General features: G+C 41.6%; 1 protein-coding gene across 3 annotated transcripts in view; it reads right to left on the minus strand.

Moving 5' to 3' along the window:
- Nucleotides 1–26,715, minus strand: part of NFX1 (nuclear transcription factor, X-box binding 1) — a 441,461-nt gene that overhangs the window by 314,337 nt on the left and 100,409 nt on the right. Inside the window, exons 17-24 of one of the 3 annotated variants that reach the window (XM_060254053.1) lie at nucleotides 24,184–24,257; nucleotides 23,263–23,364; nucleotides 22,538–22,579; nucleotides 22,046–22,144; nucleotides 17,089–17,155; nucleotides 13,336–13,481; nucleotides 11,152–11,253; nucleotides 3,368–3,441 (exon numbers count right to left, since the gene is read on the minus strand). In XM_060254053.1, the coding sequence (XP_060110036.1) occupies nucleotides 3,369–3,441; nucleotides 11,152–11,253; nucleotides 13,336–13,481; nucleotides 17,089–17,155; nucleotides 22,046–22,144; nucleotides 22,538–22,579; nucleotides 23,263–23,364; nucleotides 24,184–24,257 (705 nt within the window). In that variant the 3' untranslated portion in view covers nucleotide 3,368. Of the gene's footprint in view, nucleotides 1–603; nucleotides 3,442–11,151; nucleotides 11,254–13,335; nucleotides 13,482–17,088; nucleotides 17,156–22,045; nucleotides 22,145–22,537; nucleotides 22,580–23,262; nucleotides 23,365–24,183; nucleotides 24,258–26,715 lie in introns of those variants that run through there. The other 2 variants (XM_060254054.1, XM_060254052.1) reach the window with 2 other exon arrangements.

Genomic DNA, 26,715 nt, shown 5'->3' on the forward strand with positions numbered 1-26,715 from the left:
AGAGCTATGGCTGACCCAAGGCCATTCCAGCAGGTGTAAGTGGAGGAGTGGGGAATCAAACCCGGTTCTCCCAGATAAGAGTCCATGCACTTAACCACTATACCATGGCTGGCTGCCTCATCGCAGGTGCAACACAGGACTGTTCTGTGCATGATTTTCCTGTAGTGATATTAGGGGGTGGGCTGGACAGTACCAGACAGCTCTGTTTTTTATTCCACCAAGAAATTCAGTTCAACACATATATAGCCCATTTTCTCTCTTTTAGTCTCACAGCAATGCAATGAGGTAGGTTCAGCTGTAAGACAGTGAGTGGCTCACATTTACCAAGTCTGATTGAACATTTACCTGGCTGAACAAAGGTTTCTCTGGTTTTAGGCTCACACTATAACTCCTGGGAGTGGGCAGATGCTGCACATGCCTGCCCATCAGCTTGAGCAGAGGGTTGGCCCACATGCAAATAAAAGAGGGCTGGACTTTGCCCCTCCCCCTTTGCATCATGACTTCTTGTTAATATTAGAGGAAAGGAAATATTAAGACCACTTCTGGCATTACTTTCTAAAGGTACAGGTAAATAACTTTTAGAACAAAAGCTACAACAATAGGTTTAAAGTATTTGATTGCTTTAATAATACAAATCATGACAGCCATCAAAGATTTGATGTTTACTTTGTTTATCTCCTAGTTGGCTTCCTGTGGCTTTTCAGCTGCCTCTGCATTTGTGTGTGTGTGTCACAAAAATCTATCAAGTAAATGCAAAAAATAGCAGTTTGACCTTGGAACTTTATTACAGATTTATCTAGTAATTTACTAATTTATTACACCAATGAACTTGATAGCAAGCAGGCAAGTGTGTGTGTGCGCGCAAATGGGTATAGATAAATTCCAGAAATACCTTATGAAAAAATAACGAAGTTTTAAAGCTATTAATTTCACTTCATCATGAAGTACCGTACATCATGAAAAATGACATAAAGAATGGTCTCCAAAGCAGTTTTCACAAATTTTAGATTACGCACACATCAATGCACACACAGCACTGCATAATCAGAACAATTTAACATATGGGACTATTACTAAGCTTCAGTACCCAGCATTCCATCTGTGCTGTCTGCATGAACAACTCCAAAAACCATAAAGCACAGAAAAGACTTTCCCCTCTCCTTGTAGGTTATCAAAAAGTGGAAACCAAACAAGCAGGGTATAAAGGATGCTTTCTTCACCAAGAAAACAGGTGATTTCAAAACAACAGCTGAGAATTCAGCTCCCAATAAGATACACCAATATGTGCACAAGCAGCAACTGAAAGCGCATATTAACTCTGTAATGCAAATGAGTCTCTTCCACTCAGCAACAGTAGGGTCAAGCACTGTTAATTTCACTTCATCATGAAGTACATCGTGAAAAATGACATAAAGAATGGTCTCCAAAGCAGTTTTCACAAATTTTAGATTACGCACACATCAATGCTCACACAGCACTGAATAATCAGAGCAATTATTCAGACCCCCCTCACCTCCACACACAGAAATACCCCTACCAACGACTGGAAATATGGGTTAGATCAAGAGACAACCACTTTAAAAAGGTGATCAGCACACCTTGCAATAAAACCTCTGCGAATGCACAAACCATGTCCAAATTAGGGAGCAGGTGGGAAAGGGCATCCACCTCTGTCCTGCACAGAGAAGTCTGGATTGCATTAAATGGTTTCCATTTACATGTACCCACTAGCTCCCCTATGCTAGCACCTTTTGTGTGTGTGTGTGTGTAAGAACAACAGTTGATGTGTGCGCAAATCCCCTATCATGCAGGAAAATAGTTATTGGACTGTGGTGACTGTGGCACAGTTTCACTATGTGTGTGTGTAAGAGTGTGTGTTTAAAGGGGGTTTGTTCTCCTTTAGAAATATTTTTAAAAGGCACAATTTTGTGAAGACTTGGGTATGTTTGTTTGTTAATCTGTGTATATCAAAGAGCATTCATTTGCACCCTATGAAAACAAAAGTCCTTAATCTATTCAATAATATATTATTAGCATTGCTGAGAACAAGAATACTGTCACGGGTTAGTAAATTTTTATACCTGAATGACAGGAAATTAAATTTGGGGAAAGTGCATAATTTTAGATGTAGGCAGGTCACAATGTCTAGTCTCTACCAACGCCTGAGTTCAGCAAGCCAAAAGATTCCGCTGGGAGTGTGGTGTGTCCATCTACTTCTTGTAGCACTATTGTTAACAAAGACTGTTCACCTCACAAAGTCATAAGGCACTTGCATTTGCTCTTGAGTCAGACACAGGTGTGCCTGTCTACTTCAAGATTTCTTGCCTTCCTATTAAATGCTGTCTCAGATGTTGGTATGGAAAGGCAAGGTTCCACTGCAATAAAACAAGCATGACTGACTCCTTCACGACCTTCATTTGAACTTCCTTCCCCGATTATAATGTCTGAAAGGAACAGCTGTGTGAGAACTTCCACAACAGAACTGTAACATCAAAAAGAGCCACACAAAATATGGTGTCTATTTGACTCTTACATTAGAAAATACAGCACTCTGACTCTGACAAACCTTGCGGGACCAGAAGCTACCCTGGCAAAATGTGGTTCAGATTTCAATGGAAGTGCAAGACGGCAAGTTCAGTGGCTGCCTGACACCTGCCTTTTCTTTCTTGCTAGAAAGAACTGCTAAAGTTCAGTGTGTATTTGTATTTACCACCACAAGCCAAGCACATCCTGAGTGCTACACTGTTCACCAAACCAGAGAATAAATCCAAGACAAAGTTTTCTATGGGGAAAAAAAGATATTCAGTTGAGCTCCCAATTTCATACCTGCAAATGACAAAAAGTGCAGGTTTTGGCACTGCCAAAGGAAGGAGGATTTGTGGCAGAAGCAACTCAGCATTAGAAAGCGTTGGTACGAATCAAGATTTGATCATCTTGCTGACAGAGCTGAATGAGGATGAAACTGCCAGGAGACAATATCTTGCAACTTTAAAGTCTGGTTTTCAACTGAGTCTGTCAATATAAACCTTGACCCTTCATCCCACATCCTTAAAAAAAAATCATTTTCCTGTTTCTTTCAACTGAAAGTTATTAATGGTATTTTTTCTAGTAGTTATTGTACAACACAGAGTTCTTAGAAGGTCATATTTATGCTTGTTATAGATGCGCATGGAACTCTCACTCTGTCCCCCTGGCATGTGAGTTGTTCTACCCAAAATGATTGTAAGGTTTTGTTATAATGGTTAAATTTTGATGGTCAGTCTGTTTTCATCCTCTGTTTCCATGATGAAATTTGAATTCAACTCAGCAAATGCACTCTGATGCACCAGCAGCTGCACTTCCACTCTTCAAAAGCATAATTAATTACTTCAGTCTTGTACATCAAAATAATCAATCACAGGCTCTTCTTTGAAGCCTTGATCCAGGTTGTTATTCCCATGCCTGAAATAAATACAGTGACATAATGAATATTATAAAAAATTAGAAGACCCCCTCCCCCTAAAAAAGCAGATTTGGCTGTACCTGAGAATACACAGTCTCAGTCCATGACCACAATACAAAAAAGTAACCTAAAAACACTTGTGTTAAGAATACATTGATATAAATCAACAAATACAATGCAAGGAAACCTCAAGACAATGTTAATAACAATACTAATAAGACAGATATAGATAAAAATTTTCACCACTCCAGCTAAAATATAATCAATTAAACTAACCCCCTCTACCATCTGCTTCAATACCCTGAGAAATGTGGATAGTACAAAGTTTCATTGCTTAAGAGCAAAACCCAGATACTTTCCAAGTGATCTCTGTATTATCATCAGACAAGAGCAAGTTTATAATATACTTAAATCCAAGGTATCTGAACAGTGTTAAAGTAATAGAAGGATATACACAAAACAATACAAACCCCATTATGAAAAGGACAGCAAAGAAACACATGTGCTGTCGTCTCTACCTCTCCACATCTGCAAGGACAAAGTCTCTCTACCAATGGACAATAACTGAGGATGGCAAAGAGGAAAAACTAGCAAGGGGAAAGATTCTTCTTTGCTTATTATTTTCAAAGGTAAATAAGTAAGTGGTCGGCATAGAAAGATGATGTTTATGAGGAGCAGCAATATAGCTGGACCCCCTTAAAATATCAAAATGCCACTCAATATCTCCAACTCTCTGCCTCAAGACCTGCCTAGCTCAATCACCACCCAGCCAAAGAAGGGCTGAAGAAGAAAACCCAAGCTGTATAATTTTGGCTTGGACAGTCATGCCAACTAGCTTGAAAGTCGTCTAATGACATATATGAGAGAAGACCTCAGAAGTTAATATTTATATTGAGCCAAAAAAGAGGGAAGAGAGTAATATTCCAGTGGACCCCTTTGGCATCCCCGTTTCCAGACAAATCATTGCATTAAAGGTGCATCTGGGAACTTGCAATGCTGGTCTCAATAATTTGGATCGAACCCATTCAAGAGGGGTGAAATAAGAAGTAGATGGACCAATATATGTCCCATAAAGTAACTGAGATAAAGTCTTTGTTTTAAAAAAGCTTGAGAGCAGCTGATGAAAATGAAAAAAAACCTTAGTATGAAGAAATTTAATAATACTCAGGGGGCTGATCTTTCTCCCTTATCTGCTACAAAATTATTATGAGATATTTTAGCACTTGCATGACCAACCCCAACTATCTAAGAGCCAGTTTGGTGTAGTGGTTAAGTGTGCGGCCTCTTATCTGGGAGAACTGGGTTTGATTCCCCACTCCTCCACTTACAACTACTGGAATGGCCTTGGGTTAGCCATAGCTCTGGCAGAGGTTGTCCTTGAAAGGGCAGCTGCTGTAAGAGCTCTCTCAGCCCCACCCACCTCACAGGGTGTCTGTTGTGGGGGGAGAAGATAAAGGAGAGTGTAAGCCGCTCTGAGTCTCTGATTCAGAGAGAAGGAAAGGAAAGGTCCTCTGTGCAAGCACCAGTCGTTTCCGACTCTGGGGTGACATTGCTTTCTCAGGCCTGGCTCTCGGAAGGGAGTCAGGAGCCCAGTACGATCAAGGCCACGCAAGCCTGAGAACGAATTGGTAACATCAATGTGTGAATGTTCCCTGCATAATCCTCCCCCCTTAGGAATCCCTTTGAAGTATCCCTTATATGCAATGTATCTACAGTTTATTCTTTAGTCTTTTCAATGCTAACCTAGCCTCAAGTATCAGTATCAATAAATTAGCTTCTTTGTATCAACAATGACTCGTTATTGAATCTGCTGACTTGACATTCATATCCTTGGTTGCTTGTAGAAAGATCTTCCATTGATCTTTGGAGTATTCTCTTTTAGCTCTACGTCTGGCCCAGACTGAATATAACAACAGTAAATCTGGGAGAGGGTGAATTTGGCATCAGCACAATCTTTATCAAACCAAGGTTTAGATGGCTTACGTAATTTAGGCCTATGATTTTTTGGAGATCCAAAGGAAAGGAGCCTAACGTCTGAATCAAACTATCATAATTGATTAACAAATCTTGCACTGAAGCAGGATTCAAGAAGGAAGCACAGGAATGATAAAATATTGCTGGTGTTAGCTGCTCTTTTAACCTAATGTTGAGTTGAATAGACCATCTCAGGTGACTTCCAAGCTGTTCAAGATGCAGAATCGGCAATCAGCCTCAATGAGTGGTGTCCCTTTTTATGAGGTATCACTACCAAAAGAGAAATAGGGAAGTGATCTCCTTCTAAATATGGGAGGACTTGAAAGTTCTTAACCCTATCAATGAGGAGGGGACAACCAAGCATATAATCGATAGTACTGAATTTAGTTCCTGCCATGAAAGTATATTCACCAAGATAGTCATCAGATGAAGAACCAATTAGTACCTGAAGGCCTAGCCTGTATGAAGCTTTTGCTAAACAAAGTTGAATACTGGTCTTTAGATAGCCATGAAAAAGAAAAGAAAAGAAGCCCCCTTTGGCTTCCCCAGAGGAATCGTATATTTGGTCTCTAGATGGGAATCATCTAGAGCATTCAGATCTCCCATCAACAGGATTATGGCTTCCAGTTAGTCTAAAATTATATGTAAAATATATTGTTCAACAGACTTCCAGATTTCTTCAATGTCTGTTTTCGTATTTTGAGGAGATAAGTAGGCATTTATGGTGATCATACTGCCACCATTCCAAGATATAAGAACTGCCATAGCTAGATAGGAAAGAGGTGACATTTCCGAGCATTTAACATTGTGGGATGTCTAAATAAATAGGCCCAGCCCACCTCTCAATCTTCCTGGATCATTTGGTGGGGTAGCAGCCACTTGAAAAGCGTGATATAGCCGTCCATGTCCAGATCGGCAGCTGTCCAGGTCTCCTGAACCACTATGATGTCATAGTTCCATTGGAGGGGAGGGATTATAGCATGATAGAAAAGGCATCTTTGCCACTCTGATATACCCCGTGAGGGGATCTTCATATGGGAAGAATAATTCAAGCCAAGTCAAGCTGTAGCATCCATAGAGGAAGGACGGAAGGGTCTACTAGCAGATAAATCCATTGATTGCAGAAACTCGCAAATCAGCAGTAGGAGGACTACTATTTAATGAGCATGTCAAGACTGCTAAGTTCTCAAAAGCAAAAACAGCCATATCTCTATTCATTTGGACAGAATCCTGATGTAAGCCCAAATGTGAACAGGGAGCAACCCTCTCACATGCTTGACAGCCTGAAGGCAGGAGGTGACTTTGGGCTCTAACAAACCAACCAGATTCTCCGCCAAGTCAATCAATCAATCAATCAATCAATCAATCAATCAACATTTTATTTATATCCCGCCCTCCCTGCCGAAGCAGGCTCAGGGCAGCTAACAACATCAAATACAATAGATTATACAATAATCTGAAGTTGAAATTTTCCTTCTCCAAGATTGATCCTGGTTATCTAATTTTTTAACTGGTCCAATCTTTAAATGGGAACCCCCTGAAAGCATTCTGAACGATTTTGATGCCTTCTTGGGAGGGAAGGTGAAATCTTGCAGAGTCAGCAAGAGTCTTCTACCTTCCTCTTGGAACACTCTTACCGGCTGAATCAAAAAAGTTGCAAGGTGAGATTTCAATTTAAACAACAGATTAGGGATAGTGGAGCCAGAAAACGAAAGCATTAGTCTCCTACCCTCTTTATCATCAGGCAGTCTTGCCAATTGCTTCAAGTCCATTTCTCTCAGGACAGCTTCAGCAGAAGGCTTAAGGAGCATTTGATCACCTTCTGAAGTTAATCGGGATCTTAGCAATCACTATAGCTACCTGATTTTTAGTTAATGCTAAAGTATTCTCTGCTTGTCCACTGCCCATGGATTCAATTGCTTATTTGGTGATGCTGAAGTGGCAGCTTCACAGTTGCTAAGTTTGTAGCCTCCAATGAGCTAGAATCTTTAGATGTAAACTTTAACAATGCTGACAGCTCATCTAACTTGCTCAAAATCTTATTTAAATGTTGTAAGCAAACATTGATCGTGAATCAGTTTGAAGAACTCAGCTTTTCTAAACCCCCTCTAAACAGGGTCACTATTAAAGGTTTGGCCGCATGTGCTGGAGTGCAAGTGGATTGTCCATCTAAATCTCTCCTAATGACTTCCTCCTCTACTGGGGCTCATGAAACACAAGTTGGAAAATTCTGGAGATGGAAGCCTCTCCTTTTGTGCAAGAGGGCTGAATCTATTCGCTTTGGGCAGCATAAACCTATCTGGCTGCTCATTACTAAAAAGATCATCTATACTTAATTTTGAATATTTAGAAAAAGGCAATTGTGGTGATGTAAAGTCAGAGTTCTTCCCTTCCCCTTTTCTTATGTTTCTTCAGACCAGGGGCATTGTGAAAGCAATGTAACACAGATGCAAGGTAACACAATTAAAAGCACTGCAGGTTGAGCTAACTGCCTGACCTCTAGCAGGCTTTCCAAACAGAAGAATAAATAAATGGTTGAAATAAAATTATTTCCAGTTAGCTGGCCTTATCTAACTTTGCTGGCTTATCTTCCAGTGTTTACGATATAATTAAGTGTATGTAGCCATGCCAGTTGGACCAAAAGCTGAAAGGCTGAAGGTTGAAATTTAGAAACCAAAAGCTTGGAGAAATGTTAACTGCAGGGTGACATGATAGAGGTTTGAAAGATTATGTATGGGATAGAGAAGGTAAAGAAATAAGTCCTTTTCTCCCTTACAATATGAGAACTCATGGACATTCAATTAAATTGCTGAGCAGTCGGGTTAGAACAGATAAAAGGAAGTACTTCTTCACCCAAAGGGTGATTAACACATGGAATTCACTGCCACAGGAGGTGGTGGGCAGCTACAAACATGGACAGCTTCAAAAGGGGGTTAACATATGGAGCAGAGGTCCATCAGTAGCTATTAGCCTCAGTGTATTATCGGAACTCTCTGTCTGGGGCAGTAATGCTCTGTATTCTTGGTGCTTGGGGATGGGGGTTCTAGTGTCCTGGCCCCACTGATGGACCTCCTGATAGCACCTGGTTCTTTTGGCCACTGTGTGACACAGAGTGTTGGACTAGATGACCATTGATCCAACATGGCTTCTCTTATGTTCTTAAGACCAACAACATTTTATTCTAGGTATAAGCTTTTGTGTGCAAGAACACTTCTTCAGAGGGAGGGAGGGAGGGGTTGATTCAGAAGAATCAACACAAGCACAATGTACATTTCGGCTCATTCTGAAAAGTTTTTTTTTTTAGTTGGGATTTCTCTGTTCCTATTTGGATTTCTTTTGTTTCAAAATGACCCTGATTAGGAATTAGAACTCTTGGATTGGCCCTTCTATCTTTCAGAGGCCAAATGATAAGGAGGCAGGAGAACTAGCTCTCAGTTCAGTCCAAGAGGATGAATTGCTTTGAGCTTCATTATCAATTGAAATTCAGCAGTCTTGTCTTCCTTTGTAGGAGCCCTGCTACTCTTAGGTCAGCAACTGAATGATATGGTTTCTAACGTCAGACTTATGGCCATTTATTCTTTGCATTTTCCTTGACTGAATCCTCCTGAATGGAACTGAGTCCTAGGTTTCCTGTCTCATTACCACAGCTGATATCTCCATGCCTACAATACCTCTGCATATCACACCTAATCCAGCCAAGCCTGCTATTGCCATTCAGTATTTGAAATCACATTTGTTCGTGAAACATTTTATGGCATGCATGCTCCAGTCCAACAAAGTGACATTCATGTCAGATCCAGCCTTTGTAACAAATGAGTTTGACACCTCTGTCATAGTCTGTACGAACTGGCATTGTTGAGAACACGAATTCACAAGTCTAAATTTGCTACTGGTGTGATGCACTTAAGCAGCGCATTCATGGAACAGGAATAAGCTTGTTCTTATGCTAAAAACACTGACTAGGACTTGTGGCTGTCAAGTGCTGATTAGCAAAAGAAAACTAGTCATCATAGCAATGTTTAGCAGTCAGAAGTCTCTCTTCCAAAAAAAGCCAGTGCATGTGGAGATCAGTTGCCCCATGCAATGAATAAGCCATTGTCCCCAGTAAAATCTGGCTCTTGGGAGGGAACAAAGTGACCCTCATCTATAGCTAAATCAGTGTCTCATGAAGATGACAGTCACAGGGCGTGGCTGGGTTAGATATTTCACAGACCTCAAGGGACTTCCACTGGCTGGATGTCTTCTTTCCCTCTCCCTATGCAAAAAGAGCACACAGCAGACTCCTCTCTAGGATCAAAGAAGTAGGAAAGCATGGGAAGAAAAAGGTGATTTAAGGAGACGAATGCCTTCTCCAAGCTGCCTGATGAGGCAGTAGGGGCTTCGAGAGCCACACAAGATGTGTGAAAGAGCCACATGTGGCTGCAGAACCACAGTTTAGCCACCCCTGCTCTCTGTGAATGCCTTCCCACCTTCAAAACTCTTCTGTACTGTTCAATAAATGTTGAAGAGTCCTTCCTTTATTCTCCTTCAGAACGCAACACTAGACAGCAGAGTGTCAACCTCATTTGTTAGGAGGGCTGGATCTGACACAAATGGGACTTAGCGGGGCCAGGTCATGTGTGTCATAAAATGTAATGTGAGGTAGCAGAGATATAAAACTTTATAAAGGACACACACAAACATGATTAAAGATATTACTTTTTAACTTAAAATATAAACATTGCAATATTTTGTTTAAAATGGAAAGGTGGAGGAATTGTGGGATTTGGCAATTTTAAAAATAAAATATCAAGAAAAAGCACAAGGATCATAGCAGAAGCTAAAAATATAAAATGCCCTGAGTATGGGAAAACAATGAAATGGCGTTGCAAGCTTCTCCCCCATCGCAAGTTCAACTCAGATTGGCTATGACTCTTCAGTGTAATATCACCATTTGGCTGTGGGTCCCCAGGTTAGAGTACTCATTAGGTCAGGTCCATTCAGCAGGGGCAAGCTGGCTCAAAGCAACCATTTATTTGTAAGGACACAACTCCAGGAAGCATGAGTTTTTCAGCTGGCTATAGGAACGCAGAAAGTGAAACTATTTCCATTCCATTGAAACATATTGCAGCACAAAGTTGCAATGAAAACATGGAATGGATTTTCCATTAAGGCCTCTGGGCCCTATCTAGCTGGGCACAGAGACCTTAATAGAAAATCAATTCCACGTTTTCCTTGCAGCTTTGCTTCATGCTGCAGCCAGCAAAGACAAGGCAGAAAGAGTCTGGAACTGAAAGAGCAGGAAATTTCATCAGCCTCAGTGCTTCAAAAGGTGATGAAGGAGGGGGAGGAGGAGGGAAAGAAGAGCTCAGAGGGCTTTAGCCCTGGGTGGGCCAGGGTGGCTCACGGGCCAGACATTTGACAACCCTGCTAGAGAGATTATATAAAAACTATCCACCTGTGTATACCACTCATTCAGAATCATTTGGATCCAACTGACATATAATCTGTCTCAATCACTTATATAATATTTTAAAAAATCACTCCCTAGAGTTGAATCACATGACAGATACTGGATGGAGCATATTTACTGAGGAGCATATTTACATTCACTGTATTTACATTCACTGTACAGCAGAAAGCCTGCATATGGATTCACCTATAGCAGATTCCAGTGGGACCCCTAGTAAAGATACCATGGAAGTTCCCATTCTATGAACAGCCAAGTTTCGTAAGAAGAACAGAGTAGTACTTACTTTTCTGACTGTTTGTGATGAGGAACAGGTGGTGGGGGTCTGCTCTGCCTCTCCTTGGTAAGCAGAGATGTCAGAGTAACTGTTGGACAAACTGATTTCCCTCTGGAGAAAGGAAGTCAGAATATCAATGAGATTTGTCCTATGATGTCTTAATGACTGCAACTGAAAACCTTCCAAGGTCTGCGTAGCTTATACTTATTTGGAAACAAGCAGTTTGCTTTCCCCCTTATTGTGATTCTCTGATTATCCCTCCATCTTCACGCCAGAAAATCCACAGTCTTGAACAATCATGCATTGTTTGCAAATACTGATGAGCACTTGTGTTATACAGAGAAATTAAACAACAGAAAAACCAAAGTCCATGAAGTATAAAATTGAGACACAGAAAATGAGGCTTTTTTTATATGAAGAAACACAACTCTACAAAACCCCTTAACTCAGAAGCAGGGAGGAAAGCATGTTGGTCCCCCCAATCAGATGTGGAAAAAATAGCTTATGCCAAAGTCCCTCACTGAAGACCGCTGGGAAAGTATAGCAGTCATGGGATAAGAGGACAGTTCCTCTTATGCAGTGAAATTGGTAAAATTGGAAGCAAAGTTATAATACTTCTATGTGGCCTCTTCAGAGTCCTGTTTGAGTTGGCTTACAATTAAAAAGTCAAGCGCAATGGAAGAGAGTGAGAAGGGGGGGGTCCCACAAAGATCAGCACTGGACCCAGTGTTGTCGGGGGGGAGCAGTATCGTGGCCAAGTTTGCAGATGACGCCAAATTGTTCAGGATGGTGAAAAGCAAGGCTGATCACGAAACACTCCAGAAGAATCTCTCTAAATCAGATGTGCAGACAACTACATGGCAAATGATGTTGAACATATATGAACATATGAAGCTGCCTTATACTGAATCAGACCTTTGGTCCATCAAAGTCAGTATTGTCTTCTCAGACTGGCAGTGGCTCTCCAGGGTCTCAAGCTGAGGTTTTTTCACACCTATTTGCCTGGACCCTTTTTTGGAGATGCCGGGGATTGAACCTGGGACCTTCTGCTTCCCAAGCAGATGCTCTATCACTGAGCCACCGTCCCTCCCCTTCAGTGTAGGCAAGTGTAAGGGAACAAAAATTACTAAGTTTAAACCAGCAATGACTACAGCTGGTTTAAACTACAGCTTAATGAAAGTATTAACTTGGTGCACATCTTAGCAGAGAAACATTCAAACTCCTTGCTGGGGATTATTACGAAGGACTTAAAATGCACAACATTGTTATGCCTTTGTGGATTCTATGGTTGAACACACAACTGGAATATTGTGTACAATTCTGATTGCCATACACCAAGAGCAAAACGGTAACCAAGATCATTCAAGGGTTGCAATCACCCTTCCTCTGAATAAATGCTATAGAATATGGAGCTTTTCAGTTTAGGAAAAAAACAACTATGAGTGGAACAGGACAGCAGTTTAGAAAATTATCCATGGGCTGCAGGAAGTGGGCAGCACTTTTTCTTTCTTTCCCATAATACTCAGGGTCACCCAATGAAGTTGATGAGTAACAGATTCAGAACAGATGAGAAGCTGTTCTCCTTCACATGAGGTATTAAATTATGGGATTAGTTGCCAGAAAATATAGTGATGCACAGAAGAAGACGACGACTGCAATTTGTACCCAACCCTCCTCTCTGAATCAGAGACTCAGAGTGGCTTACAATCGCTATATCTTCTCCCCCCACAACAGACACCCTGTGAGGTGGGTGGGGCTGAGAGGGCTCTCACAGCAGCTGCCCTTTCAAGGACAACTCCTGTGATAGCTATGGGGGGATTACAAGGGGATTAGAAAGTTTCACGGAGCATAAATCCACTAATGGCTACTACATGTAATGACTATACCCATAATAACAAATAAAAGCACAGGAAATGACCAGCACAGCAACTCTTACACTTTTAAATGTAAAAATAAAATAGAGGAACATAGCGAAATGGGTAGTATTTTCAATGGGAGGTCTCACATACACTGTTCTATTCAAATGCAAAATACTATTATCAAAAATATCTAATAAACCAACAGTGGGCAATGTGTTCAGTGTAAATGTAAAGAATCTGTCTAATCTAATCTAAATATACAAAATACTAACAGTACAGCATTTATTAGAGGTGATTATTTTGCCACTTATAACAAGAAAATGGAACAACATACTTCACCGCACTGATAACAACATTGCGCTTTGGTTCGTTATCATAGCTCACACTCTCAATGCCGTAAGCCTGAGCAAGCTCGTGGATGATTCTGCGATGCTCTCTGTTCATGGGTGGGAAGCAGTGACTCTTCTTTGTATGCTTGCTCTATATTAGGCCAACAGAGACATGTTAACTTTATGAAAGCTGGAGAAAAATACAACACCCTAGCTTAGATCCAAAGGTGCTCTGGTAGATACATCCTCAGAAAAACATTTGTGGTGACAGAGAAAGGGACAGAGATTTCTGCCAACCTCCCCTGTCCAACACATACCCACACTGACCCTTTGAAGGTCCTTTGACTGCCCCCCAAACTGAATAGGGAAGGGGCTCAGCAGGTTACAGTAGAAATGGAGAAGTAAGAAATGGAATCCACAGTACTCCAATGTATTTCTTTTAGGATCTCTCTCTCTCTCAGCTTGGCTTCGCGAACGAAGATTTAAGAAGGGTGCAATAGTCCACGTCTGCTGCAGGCTCGCTGGTGGCTGACAAGACCAATGCGGGACAGGCAGGTCCGGCCACAGTGGCTGCAGGGAAAAGTCTGATTTAGGGTTGGTGCTGTAGCAGTGCGATTCTTCCTCAGTCACCTTTTGTCCTCAAGACCAGCTATGCATGCGTTCTCAAAGGAAGAGACAGCCTGGTGGATGGTGTGTCTCCATGCTTTGCGATCTGAGGCTAGGTCAGACCACTGGTGATGGTTGATGCGACAGGTGCCAAGGGATTTCTTCAAGGAGTCCTTGTACCTCTTCTTTGGTGCCCCTCTATTTCGATGGCCGGTGGAGAGTTCGCCATACAGGGCAATCTTGGGAAGGCAGTGGTTTTCCATCCTAGAAATATGCCCTGCCCAGCACAGCTGCGTCTTCAGCAGCAGTGCCTCGATACTGGTAACCTCCGCCCGCTTGAGGACTTCAGTGTTGGTCACAAAGTCACTCCAGTGGATGTTGAGGATGGTGCAAAGGCAGCGCTGATGAAAGCGCTTGAGGAGTCGCAGGTGATGACGGTATAAAACCCACGATTCGGAGCCGTAGATGAGGGTTGTCATCACAACCGCTTTGTAAACATTGATCTTTGTGCCTTTTTTCAGATGCTTGTTGCTCCACACTCTTTTGTGCAGTCGGCCAAATGCACGGTTTGCCTTTGCCAGCCTGTTGTCAATCTCCTTGTCGATCTTGGCATCTGAGGAGATGATGCACCCCAGGTAGCTGAACTGCTGGACTGTCTTCAGAACTGATTCACCCACAGTGATGCAGGGAGGGTGATAATCTTCCTGGGGTGCAGGCTGGTGGAGAACTTCTGTCTTCTTCAGACTAACTTCTAGGCCGAATAGCTTGGCAGCCTCTGCAAAGCAAGACGTCATATGCTGCAGAGCTGATACCGAGTGGGAGACGAGTGCAGCATCATCAGCAAACAGTAGCTCTCGGATGAGTTTTTCCATTGTCTTGGAGTGGGCCTTTAGTCGCCTCAGGTTGAACAGGCTGCCATCGGTGCGATAGCGGATGTAGACACCATCGTCATCATCTAGATCTACTGTGGCTCTTTGAAGCATCATGCTAAAGAAGATCGTAAAGAGAGTTGGCGCGAGAACGCAGCCTTGCTTTACACCTGTGCCTATTGGGAAGGGCTCCGAGAGGTCGTTGCAGTGTCTGACTTGGCCTCGCTGGTCTTCGTGTAGCTGGATGATCATGCTGAGGAACCTTGGGGGACATCCTAAACGTTCCAAGATTTGCCACAGGCCTTTCCTGCTAACGGTATCGAAGGCTTTGGTAAGGTCGACAAAAGTCACATACAGAGCCTTGTTCTGTTCCCTGCATTTCTCTTGGAGCTGCCTGAGAACAAATACCATGTCGGTGGTGCTCCTGTTAGCTCTGAAGCCGCACTGGCTCTCTGGGAGGAGTTCTTCTGCAATGGTGGGCACCAGTCTGTTCAGGAGTATTCTGGCAAGGATTTTGCCTGCGATGGAGAGCAGGGTTATCCCCCGGTAGTTGGAGCAGTCTGACTTTTCCCCTTTGTTCTTTTAGGATAGTGTATCTTTTAGGATAGTGTATCAGAATAATGCTTTTGTAGTGACATACTCAAACAAGGGATATTGGCTGTTTATCTCATTACATATACTAAACCCATCTTCCATTATATTTTAATGTATTTTATCCTAATGGCAAACTAGAATGATGTATATATTTATGTTACATGTTAAAAGGTAAATTAGTTGGACAGGAAAAACTTCTGGGAAAGAAATGCCTTCTTTTTGACCCAGGTTTATTAGCAATAGAATAATTAACAGGCATTCTCACATTCTGACATGTTACTGTTCTATGGTTTCCCACGCTAATGCAACCCAGATCAAAGGTTTTCTGAATTTGTTAATTTTACTATTCTGCTATTGGATTTTAACTTTGTACCACTTTGCATTCCAAACCCCACCAGCTATATGTGGCTCTGCTTACTGTACTTCATTCTTCGTCTGAAGAAGTGTGCATGCACATGAAAGCTTACGTTCTGAATAAAACTAAGTTGGTCTTAAATGTGCAATCAACTCCTATTTTGTTCTACTACTTCAGACCAACACGGCTGCCTATTTGGATAGTTCTATCAGCTTCACTCTAGTAGTGGTAGTACTGAGTCTAGCCTATAATTTCTATTACAAGCATCCATTATAACCAAATTTGAGTCCAGTGGCACCTTTTAAGACCAACCAAGTTTTATTCAATGTATGAGCTTTCATGTGCACACACACATCCTCTGTATTTGGTCATGGACCGTAATAAAGCAAACTGAACTGAACTGAACACACACATCCTCAGATATGTTGAAAAGGAAGTTACCAGTCCATACATATAGGTAGACGTTCAACCTTTACCTATATGTATGGACTGGTAACTTCCATTTCAATGTATCTGAGGAAGTGTGCATGCACCTGAGAGCTTATACATTGAATGAAACTTCATTGGTCTTAAAAGGTGCCACTGGGCTCAAACTTTGTTCTGGGCTTCAGACCAACATGGCTGCCCTCATGGACCAAGCTTCCATTAAGTAGAATAAATTTACTTGGCAAAGTAGGAAGAACTCCACACTGTTGACAAAACTGCAACCAAAGAGGGTCTTTTGGGTTGTCATTAACCGTAACAATGATGGTGATGATGATGATGATATTGGATTTATACCCCCCCTTCACTCTGAATCTCAGAGTCCCAGAAATGCTTACAATCTCCTTTACCTTCCCCCCTCCCCAGAACAGACACCCTGTGAGGTGGATGGGGCTGAGCGAGCTCTCCCAGAAGCTGCTGTTTCAAGCACAGCTCTGCAAGAGCTATGGCTGACCCAAAGCCATTCCAGCAGCTGTAAGTTGAGGAGTGGGGAATCAAATCCAGTTCTCCCAGATAAGAGTCCATGAACTTAATCACTACACCAAACTGGCTCTCAAAAGGGCTGTCATTTCTTTCTCAGTTTCACTGACAAACTTAAAATCTTTTCTACAATAATCATAAAAAATATAATTCACTACAAATTAAGGCTACTGTAACAGTAAAACCCATGTCAAAACAGTATATGACAATGAAGCTGATACAAGCTTCAATTTTAAATATCCATACTAGAAGTGATTTTTCTTCTTTTACGTCAAACACTGTACAAAACAGAGTAACTTTTTTTAAAATGGCAAACATACATAGCTTTTAATGTTAATATACTTGGGAAGATACAGGTTTCTTTTACTAACCTTATTTACAGCTTCTACAAGGGCTTTCATTTCTTTCTCAGTTTCACTGACAAACTTGAAATCTTTTCTGAAAATAAAAATATATAGGTTTTGTGGTTATGATGTTAATAGATTTGTTGCACCCTATATATTTTCTTGGATCATACCCTGTTACCATCTGTGATGTGTCATTGTTAATTTACGCCTCGTTTAGATATTCAGCGCTTTCCGCTATGGTTGCCTCTTACTACATGCTTGTATGATCCCTTTTATTTCAATAAAATTTTTTGAACTTGAAAAAAAAAAAAATATATATATATATATATATAATTCACTGCAAATAAAGGCTACTGTAACAACTGAAGCATACTAATAAGCAGTTTTCCCCACATAATTCAAGCTTGTCAAAATTTTTGCACTTTTACTGTATATCCCATTTCATCGTAGTAAATTTTGGGGCCAAATATTTTCTACACATTTTTTCAGAGTCATTCCCTCCCCGCTTTGGACAATACTTTTCTTCTACTGAAGAAAATTATTGCTCTGAAATACAAGAGCTATAGGGATTTTATATTCTAGTGCCATTTCTTTTAATGCTTAGTTTTCCATAGCTTTTTCTCCATAGAGAAAAATAACATGGCGAACTAGGTTCAAAGAAAAGCTTCCTGTAGTAGGTGGTACAACCCTTCTACTAAAGGTTTCGTTAATTCTGTGCTAATATTCCTTGTTTTCGATTGCATTTCTTTGAGATGGCAGGCTTTATCTTCATACACATCATTCTATAAACCAGGGTGAAGGGGAATAAGAAACACATTTTCTACGTTTCAAAAGTTTCAAACTGTTTTCTGTGCATTAGCAGATTATCCTAATGCTCATATTCAGGAACAGTCTATTTCACTTTTAAAGAGCCAAGTCTTCCAATGTGCTTCAACCTTAATGAGTAAAGCACATGCAAAATTTAAAGTGCAAAAGAAGCCACACATCAGCTTGCTGACGCTCCTACCTACCATCAGTGTTCGTTCTTGAAATGGATGCAGTAGGGAAACAGCAAAGGGTTCAGACACATCACACCATGCCCCCAAGCTATATGTCTCCTATGTACTCTTTAAATTGAGCGTTATCTTGCTTTACATATGAGGGACAATTCCGTGTTTAAGAACACAGGTCACCTATTGCCCCACAAGCTTTGGCTTTGAGGCTCCATTCAACATCACAAAAGAACTCACAGAGGGCTTGAAAATGTGATAATTGTACTGTTTGAATTTTTAAAATAATAAAATCCAGAAACATCATATCAGGATTAGGGATACGAATGAACCAGAAAAGTCCAGGTCAGTTTGGGGTTCGGGGCAGCCCTAAACTGAACCAAGCCCAAAATCCCCAAACTAAACAGGAAAAAGGGCCTAAAAGAGTTACTAAATTGTTTATTCTCTTTACTGTGTGATCAGTGGAAATCTACCTTCATCACTGCACTGAAGTCACTGAAGGGCGACCTGATATCAGGTCACCCTTTGCAAAGGCAACAAGTGGGTGATGGATTTTTTGGGGGCATGAATATTTCCTAAAGTGATTTTTATATCATTAAGACTGCGTTTAATTAAAATGATTAATAATAATGACTAATAATAAATAAATTTCTTTCTTATCACTCCAAATAATGGATGTTTAATATAAATAGCTATTCCTCTATATATTTGATTCCGGCTGTTTACCTAAAACCTGGGTGGAGGGTTGAATAACACAGAATGAAGTCTGACTCCAGGGGCACCTTTAAGACCAACAATGTTTTATTCTCAAACCCTCAAAAGATCCCATGTCAGCTCATTTTATCCAGTTGGTCAATTAAATCTGAACTACATCTTTTTGACTTGTATGTGAACAAACCGACTGAAGGCAGTAATTGTAAGTATACATCACCAGATCATACTGGTTTTATGTCAGATTGCAAATTAACTACTAACATGTGAAAAAGTGTATATTTGATTGGTGTTATTAAGAGGAAAAAACTGAGTCAGCTTTCTTGTTTGACAGCTTTTTGACAGGTTCCCTTACAGCTCTGGGATTTGAGGAAAACTTTAAAAGGTGAGCAAATTCAATTTATTCACAATCTTTTGCCAAGGTAAGCGTCAGTGGGTACTTTCTCAACAAATTGATAGTACCAGAGAGCTATGTCAGGGATGTCCTCTCTCTGCTTTTTTGTTTTCAATTTCATTGGAACCCACAGGCATTCTCAGTAAGAGATGATTTTAAAATCCAGGGAATTAAAATAGGAGCAGCCCAATATAAAATAGGGCTTCATGCAGATGAGATTATTTTTCTAAAAAACATAGAGCAGTCTGTTAGAGAATTAGAAAATCTGGTTGTACAATATAGCTATGTATCTGGTTACAAATTAATTTTGGACAAATCTGAGCTTATATGTTTTAATACAGATACAAATGTATACAAAACAGATAACTGGATTAAGAATATGAAGAGTACTGATCAAATTAAGTATTTAGGCATTTGGCTGAATAACAAAAGGCTCTTAAAGATCAATTGTGAACCAGCAATAGAAGAAAGTGAAAAGAAGATATAGGCTAGGGAATGTGTAATAAGGATGGGCACAAACCAGGAAATGGTGGTTCATCTTGGTTCATAGTTCTTTTGATTGCCTGAACTGGTGGTTCATTTTGGTTCATGGTTCGTTTGATTCCCCAACTCTCGTGGTTTGTCAGTTCATCCGGTTCACCCCATCCTCAGTGACTTCTGAAGGTATTTAAATGCCTTCAGAGCTCACTTTCCCTTGAGTAAGGTCAGTTTCAGTGGAGTAAAATAGACCTTGGCTGGCTGGGGCTGATGGGAGTTTTAGGCAAAAAACATCTGGAGAGCTACCATTGGCCACCCATGAAATAGACCTTCCTTCCCTTCCTTTCCCCAGGGAAAAGGGAAGGGGGAGGAAGAATAGGTCAGTTGCACTCCCTGAAACCTACCTGCTCTACACCTCCCATTCCTTTCCCCAGCCAGCCTGCTTATGGAGCCATAGGTACAATGGAGAGATGCTGTGGTGTGATCAGGCACAAGACCTCCATCTGTGTTGGATAAGTTTCAATCAGCTATGCTAGGCAGCCATCCATCCATCATCAGTTAGAGCTGGGTGTCATTCACATATTGGTGACAACTCAACCCAACCCCCGGAACCAACTGGGCAAGGGTACACATATAGATGCTGAACTATGTTGGTGAGAGAATCACCCCCTGTGACACCCCACACTCAAATAAGAAATGTGGGGAGATCCTCTCACTAAGCACCACCCTTTGTCCCTGATCCTCACTGTAAAGCAGACCCCTGAACTCCTGTATCAGCAAGGCTGTGGGTCAAGAGATTGTAATCAACTGTGTCAAATGCTGCTGTCAAATGAAGACGTAAAAGCAGTGCCAACCCGCCTTTAGCAACTGCTATCAATGATACGACTGACGAGATGAATCCAGAATTTTCTAGCTTGAGAAAGTGGGAGTCCTTGGAACTTAACCAATATAGGAAACTGTCAATCAATAACCAAGTAGTCTCATTTAATTATATTAAGTATCACTTAGATCCAAGTATATCTGCATCCACCTTCAAGATTACCTTTGTAAATTGATAAGATACTACATTGAGACAATTGTTGGCATTTGAAAATAAAATATTAGATGACGGAAAAAATTATTTCAAATATATTTACTATATTGTTGAACACATCACTCAAACTTGTCCAAAATCTTCTCTCAAGGTGGAAAGAAAATTTAAGTAATTATTTTGATGGCACAAAATGGAATTTCACCCATGCACTTCACTTTTATAGTTTGTCTCCCTTTTGGGAAAATCTGAAAAGTTATTTATGGATAGCATTTGATATCCTTGAGATTGTCAAAGATTTATAAAGTATGTGAGGAAAGTAATGCAGACTTTTCTCACCTGCGATGGACATGTATCCAGGCCTCCAGATACCAGAAACAAATTATGAAATTGGTATCTAGTGCTGGGAATTCAAATCTTCTATAAACCAGAGAAATTGTTGCTTAATTATTTATCAGATATTCCTAAAGCAGGGGTGTCAAACTCATTTGTTATGAGGGCCACATCTGACATAAATGAGACCTTGTCGGGTCGGGCCGGGCCACATGTGTCATAAAATGTAATGCCAGGTAGCAGAGATATAAACTTTATAAAGGACACAATCACAATTAAAGATTTTTTTAAAAACTTAAAATAAAACATGCTTAAAACATTAGCACTCATTGGTCTTAAAGGTGCTTTCTTTGTATCTCGCCCGTGCAATCCAGGGAACTGGGCAAAGGAAGCTCTGGCTCCTCCTTCCTTCCCCAGGGAACCAGGAGGGAGAGGAGCCTCAGCCAATAGAAGAAAGGTTTGGTTCAGTAGCTCTGCTGTGCAATTGAAAGAGCCTGGCAAAGCAAGCTCTCCCTCCTTCCCCCGGGAGGAGCCTCAGCCAATGGAGAAAAATAGAGGTTTTGCTCTGTAGTTCCTGTGCAATTGAGCAAGCCTTGCAAAGCAAGCTGTGATGCAGAAGGAAGCAAGATATAAAGAGAAGGAAGCAGACGACAGCCAGTTGCTCGAGGCCTAAAAGGAGCTCTCTGGGGGCCTGATTTGGCCCCTGGGCCACATATTTGATACTTTTTATTATATGTAACTTTCTGTATTGCCTTTTGTTTTAATATATTTTAATAAAGAATATGGGGGAAAGGAACCATTAAAACAAAGTATGCAGTCAGGAGTGTGTGTGGAGAAGGGGAGCTTATCATAAACAGATCAGTGCAAGAGTTAAAGAGAATTCTGGGCATGAGCCAGTGGCTCCATCAATAGCGGAATTTCAATCCAGAAGAACTCTCAAACCACCAGCTCCTCACCCTGGAATCAGCAGGAAAGCCCCTGTGCGTGGGAACAATCTGCGCTCTCTGGAGCACATACACCCTTCTAAGCAAGAGTGAGATCACATACCTCCCATCCTCTTTCAAGAGATCACTGTACTTGGGTGCAGAGGGACGGACATTAAAAGGGTCTGAACTATCATCAATATGGAGGGCCTCAGCAAACCGCCTGATGGAAAACAGTAAATTGTTCATCTGTAGTTGAACTCAGTCATGTCACAATATGTCATATAATTGCTGTCAAATACTTTTAAGGTCTTTTTATACGCTGTAGAAGACCACCCTTCCCCCCCTCCTCCATCCCCATCTCATTTGCTTCTATATGTTCTTCCTCAAACAGCTCTTGCGTGACTGTATCCTGGGTTTCTTAGCATGCTTGTTTCAGAAATTACAGATTTAAGATTCTGTCAAATAAATCTCCCTCACTTACACAACTCCCTCACTTAACTCCTTGCTTACTCTCTCCTAATAATCTGCTTCTATGTGGTTATTGTTATACAGCCTAAAAACAGAAGATATTTGCTTGTCCTATCAAAAATAAGTTATGAAAGTCACTGCCTACCGGTTCCTTTCCAGTGCCAAACATTCTTCATCACATTGCAGCCTAGATAAACAAAAAGTAAAGATTGCAGAAAGCAATTATGTTTTTCTCTGAATACTCAATCACAACCGTTAAAAAAAAAAAAGACTTTTCAGCAAAAATTAAGGCTGACGATCACATTGCCATGATTTATAAAGCCACTTGCCGCGTTACAGAAAGACTCCTCCCACAGTGGAATTTGACACTATTTAGACCCACTGGCTGAACTAGGTTAATTCTCCAAGAAGTTGCTTCCCAAACCTTCCATGTGAGACTATGCACATGGAGCAGAGGTTCATCAGTGGCTATTAGCCGCAGCTTATTGTTGGAACTCTCTGTCTGGGGCAGTGATGCTCTGTATTCTTGTGCTGGGGGGTGGGTGGGCACAGTGGAAGGGCTTCTAGCCCCACTGGTGATCCTCTTGATGGCACTTGAGGTTTCTTGGCCACTGTGTGACCCAGAGTGTTGGACTGGAGGGGCCATTGGCCTGATCCAACAGGGCTTCTCTCATGTTCTTATGGAAAAGCCCCTAAAGGTACTCGAATGGCCAGCAACAAGGGAAGAGAACAAATGATGTGGTACAAAGTAAACTGACTAGCAAGCACTTCCGTCCCAACTGGCCATGAACAGCAAAGGCTTCATGAACAAGCCTGAAAAGGCCTCTCTACAGCAGCATTCAGACTCTGCTTAAGCCTTGGTTCAATTACCTGTTTTGCTTCATTTCTTTTTTGGTAATCAATCTGCTGATCTCCACTGAATCTCCAAGATGTGGATCTGTTAATTTAGAAGCTATGGAAATTGCAGCTATTCTGGAAGAGAATGACACACCATACGGGAGATGAATAGTTCTGAGCTGAGGTGACAGAAGGCAGGCACGAAGCAAAGGAGGGCATTGACTGGGCATGCAATAGGGATACAGGCAACAATAACCTCAAAGAACTTTGCAACTCTGAAATAAGCTAATTCTTCCCTCCAGGGATGCTGGAAAATAAAGTACGTATTTCCACACGAGGTTCTACCTGTAAATATTGCAAATCCTGTTTATGAACCTTGGAGTGTGACCTCCGCCCCTGGAAAAAAGATTCTGACACTCACTTCAGGCTTTTAAACTAATATACTGTGGTACACAAAGGTCTGCATCAGAAACCATTCTGTAGGTGGACTTCAGGATAATCAGTGGGGTAGTTATGAATAAGAACACAAATGAGGACAAATTAGTGCTTTTTTAAAAATGAGGAATACAAAAATATATAGTCTGGATATTCTAGAGGTTTTCTGTTCATACTGTCTTGAGATATTGTGACTTTCTTCAGTAAAGTCAACCATTTAAAGAAGCAACACAGAGCCAGAACTTTGACCTGCTGGCAGGGGTGGGAAAAGAGACTGAGAATTCTCAGTAAACAATGTGTACGTTGTAGAGTTACATTCTATAAGCAGCTTGATAAGAACACAATACATAGTGCAGAATGAATGTTCAAGGAAGAACGCTTTCTTCTAGAGAAACAAAAGGACGGCTGAAATAAAAACTAACATATTCTATTTGGAGGGGGAAAATCCAACATTATTACATTTGATTAGTGCACAGAAGACTGACAAGAAAACAAATGGGGGAAAAAATCACTGCATACCTTTGGTATGTACTAGATGCTTCCGAACAAACCATAGTATCCTTTCTTCTTCCACATTCACACTGCAGTTCAACCTGTTTGTTATAAAAACAGAAATTAAATTCTTCCCCCAAACAGCAGGCATCCAACACTCCAGAAACCTCAGGTTGCTTACCTGTAACATGATTTTCATGTGGTTATCTATGCAGTCATGCACATAGGTCCAATGCGTATACTTGAATCCAATCTCAGAAATCTTCAAGTGTTTTGGCATGCTTTTCTCCTATGCTCTGGGAAGCAGATGTGTGGTTTGCCTGTCTGGAGTAAGGAGAAAGCGCCCTCCCACTCAGTTCCACTGAACCACCAGCAGCAAGTCCCATCAACTAAAGGTAAGTGAATGAGAGATGCCAGCAGTGGGGAAGCTGTGCAGGCATGTGCAACTGCACAGATGACCACTCCAAGATCATCAGTTACAGGTTAGCAACCTGTTTTTATCTTCTTTGTGGTATCTGTGTGGTCCCACACATGGATGATTGACAAGCTCCAATACGTGGATGGTGGCGGCTGGCAAACCTCTAAACAATTATATTTAAACAGGCTTACCCAAATACCTCAGAAGAGAGACCTCAGCACCAAGTGTTCAAAGGACACATCCTGTTAAGCTCTGACGTCGAGGGCACAGGGTGTCACAAAAGTTGAGTGTCAAGACCAAGTGAATGAAGCATAGATGTCTTCCAAAAGATACACCTCCAAGGAAGGCCAAAGAGATTGAGGCAACTCTAGTGGAGTGAGCCCATGGCTGCACAGGGAGGGGTTGCTTGGTCAGTTTATAACACAATGAGTCCATACGTGTCACCCATTTTGCCAGTCATTGTGAAGAAATTCTATGTTCCTTGGGGGGGGTTGCTCTAAGAGACAAACAGGCAGGGTCCTGGAAAGGTAGAAAGACAATGCTCTGTGAACATCAAGCATATGAAGCATTTGCTGAGCATCATCTTGCAGTTCAGCAAAAAATGTCAATAAAACTATTGGTTGGGAGAGATGAATAGAAGAAACTACTTTTGGAAGCAACTAAGAGTCTAGACAGAACACTGCTTTTCTTTATGGAAGATGGTGTAAGGTGTGCAGAGGTCACTTGCCCTTTCTGCTGAAATGACCATGACCAGGAAGATAGTCTTTCACAAGAGCAGGTGAAGAGGGGTGGAAGCCAATGGTTCCAAGGGCTGGCCCATCAGTTTTGCAAGGACAAGCAACAAGCTCCCTGATGGATTTACTGATGGGTGGAGCTGCAGAAGTCCCTTCAGGAAGGAGAAGACAGTCCTGCCAGCAACCAAGTTGTGGTATGTGGAAATAGCCACAAGATGTACCTTGAAAGATGAGTAGCTGAAGCCTGAGTCATTGAGAGAGAGAAAGATGATGTAGGTGAGAAACTCAGGTCATTTTCCCACTGACCTTACTCCGGAGCGACGTCCCTCTTCACCGCGCAGCGTCTGCGCGGATTTCGCACCAACTGCTCCGCAGAACCCGAAAGAGCCGCAAAGTCCCGTGGCTTTTGCGTCGCAAATATAAACTGGTTTTTGGCGGTTTACATTTGCGACGCAAAAGCCGCGGGACTTTGCGGCTCTTCCGGGTTCTGCGGAGCAGTTGGTGCAAAATCCATGCAGACGCTGCACGGTGAAGAGGGACGTCGCTCCGGAATAAGGTCAGTGCGAAAACGCCCTCAGGTAGAAAACCCCTAGTATGGTCCATGCTGTGGCCCAATGTATCAATTGTGAAATGTTTCCATTTTGCTTGGTAGGAGCGACGAATGGCTGGTTTACATGTATTCAGGAGGACATGTTGAACCTCAGGCAGAAAATTTAGGCTGTTATCCTCCAAATTTAGGCTGTTATCATCAGGTGAAAAGATTTGGGTTATGGTGCAGGACTTTCTTCTAGTGTTGGAAGAGAAGGTCAGATACAATAGTCTGGCAAACCAGGATTGTCTTGGCCACCAGGGAGTTATGAGAATGCAAATTGTGTGATCAGTGGCAATCTTCTGGATGGTCAGGGAGATAAGAGTGAATGGAGGAAACATGTAGAACAGTGTTCCCTTCCCTTGGTGTAAAAAAGTGTCTTTAGATAACCCTTGGCTTGCCAGTTCCCAGCTTTAGAAGATCTTGCACTTTGTGTTGTCCTTTGTGGTGAGAACATCCACCTTGGAGTACCCAAAGATGTCAAACACGGGGATCAGGTATTCTGGATTCAGGTACCATTTGTGTTCCTCAGAGTTTGTCTTGCCGAGCAGATCAGCACCAATGTTCATGACTCTCTGCACATAGACTGCTGTCAAGTGAGTCTCCTGGTCCAAAGAACAAAAGCTCTCCAGCATCCCAGAGTGGGTTTCCCACAGTGAGACATTACCAGAGTGGATTACCATAGTGAGACATTGGATGTCAGAATGGTCTCTGGGAACTGTAGCTGGAAAGGCATGCTGCAGAGCAGGCTGTCATCTCGGATCCACCATTCTATTGAGGAGATGACAGTTTGGGGGACTGTAAGCAAAATCGAGTGT

Source organism: Heteronotia binoei, chromosome 14 (assembly GCF_032191835.1).
Source record: "Heteronotia binoei isolate CCM8104 ecotype False Entrance Well chromosome 14, APGP_CSIRO_Hbin_v1, whole genome shotgun sequence".
NCBI classification, from domain to species: domain Eukaryota; kingdom Metazoa; phylum Chordata; class Lepidosauria; order Squamata; family Gekkonidae; genus Heteronotia; species Heteronotia binoei.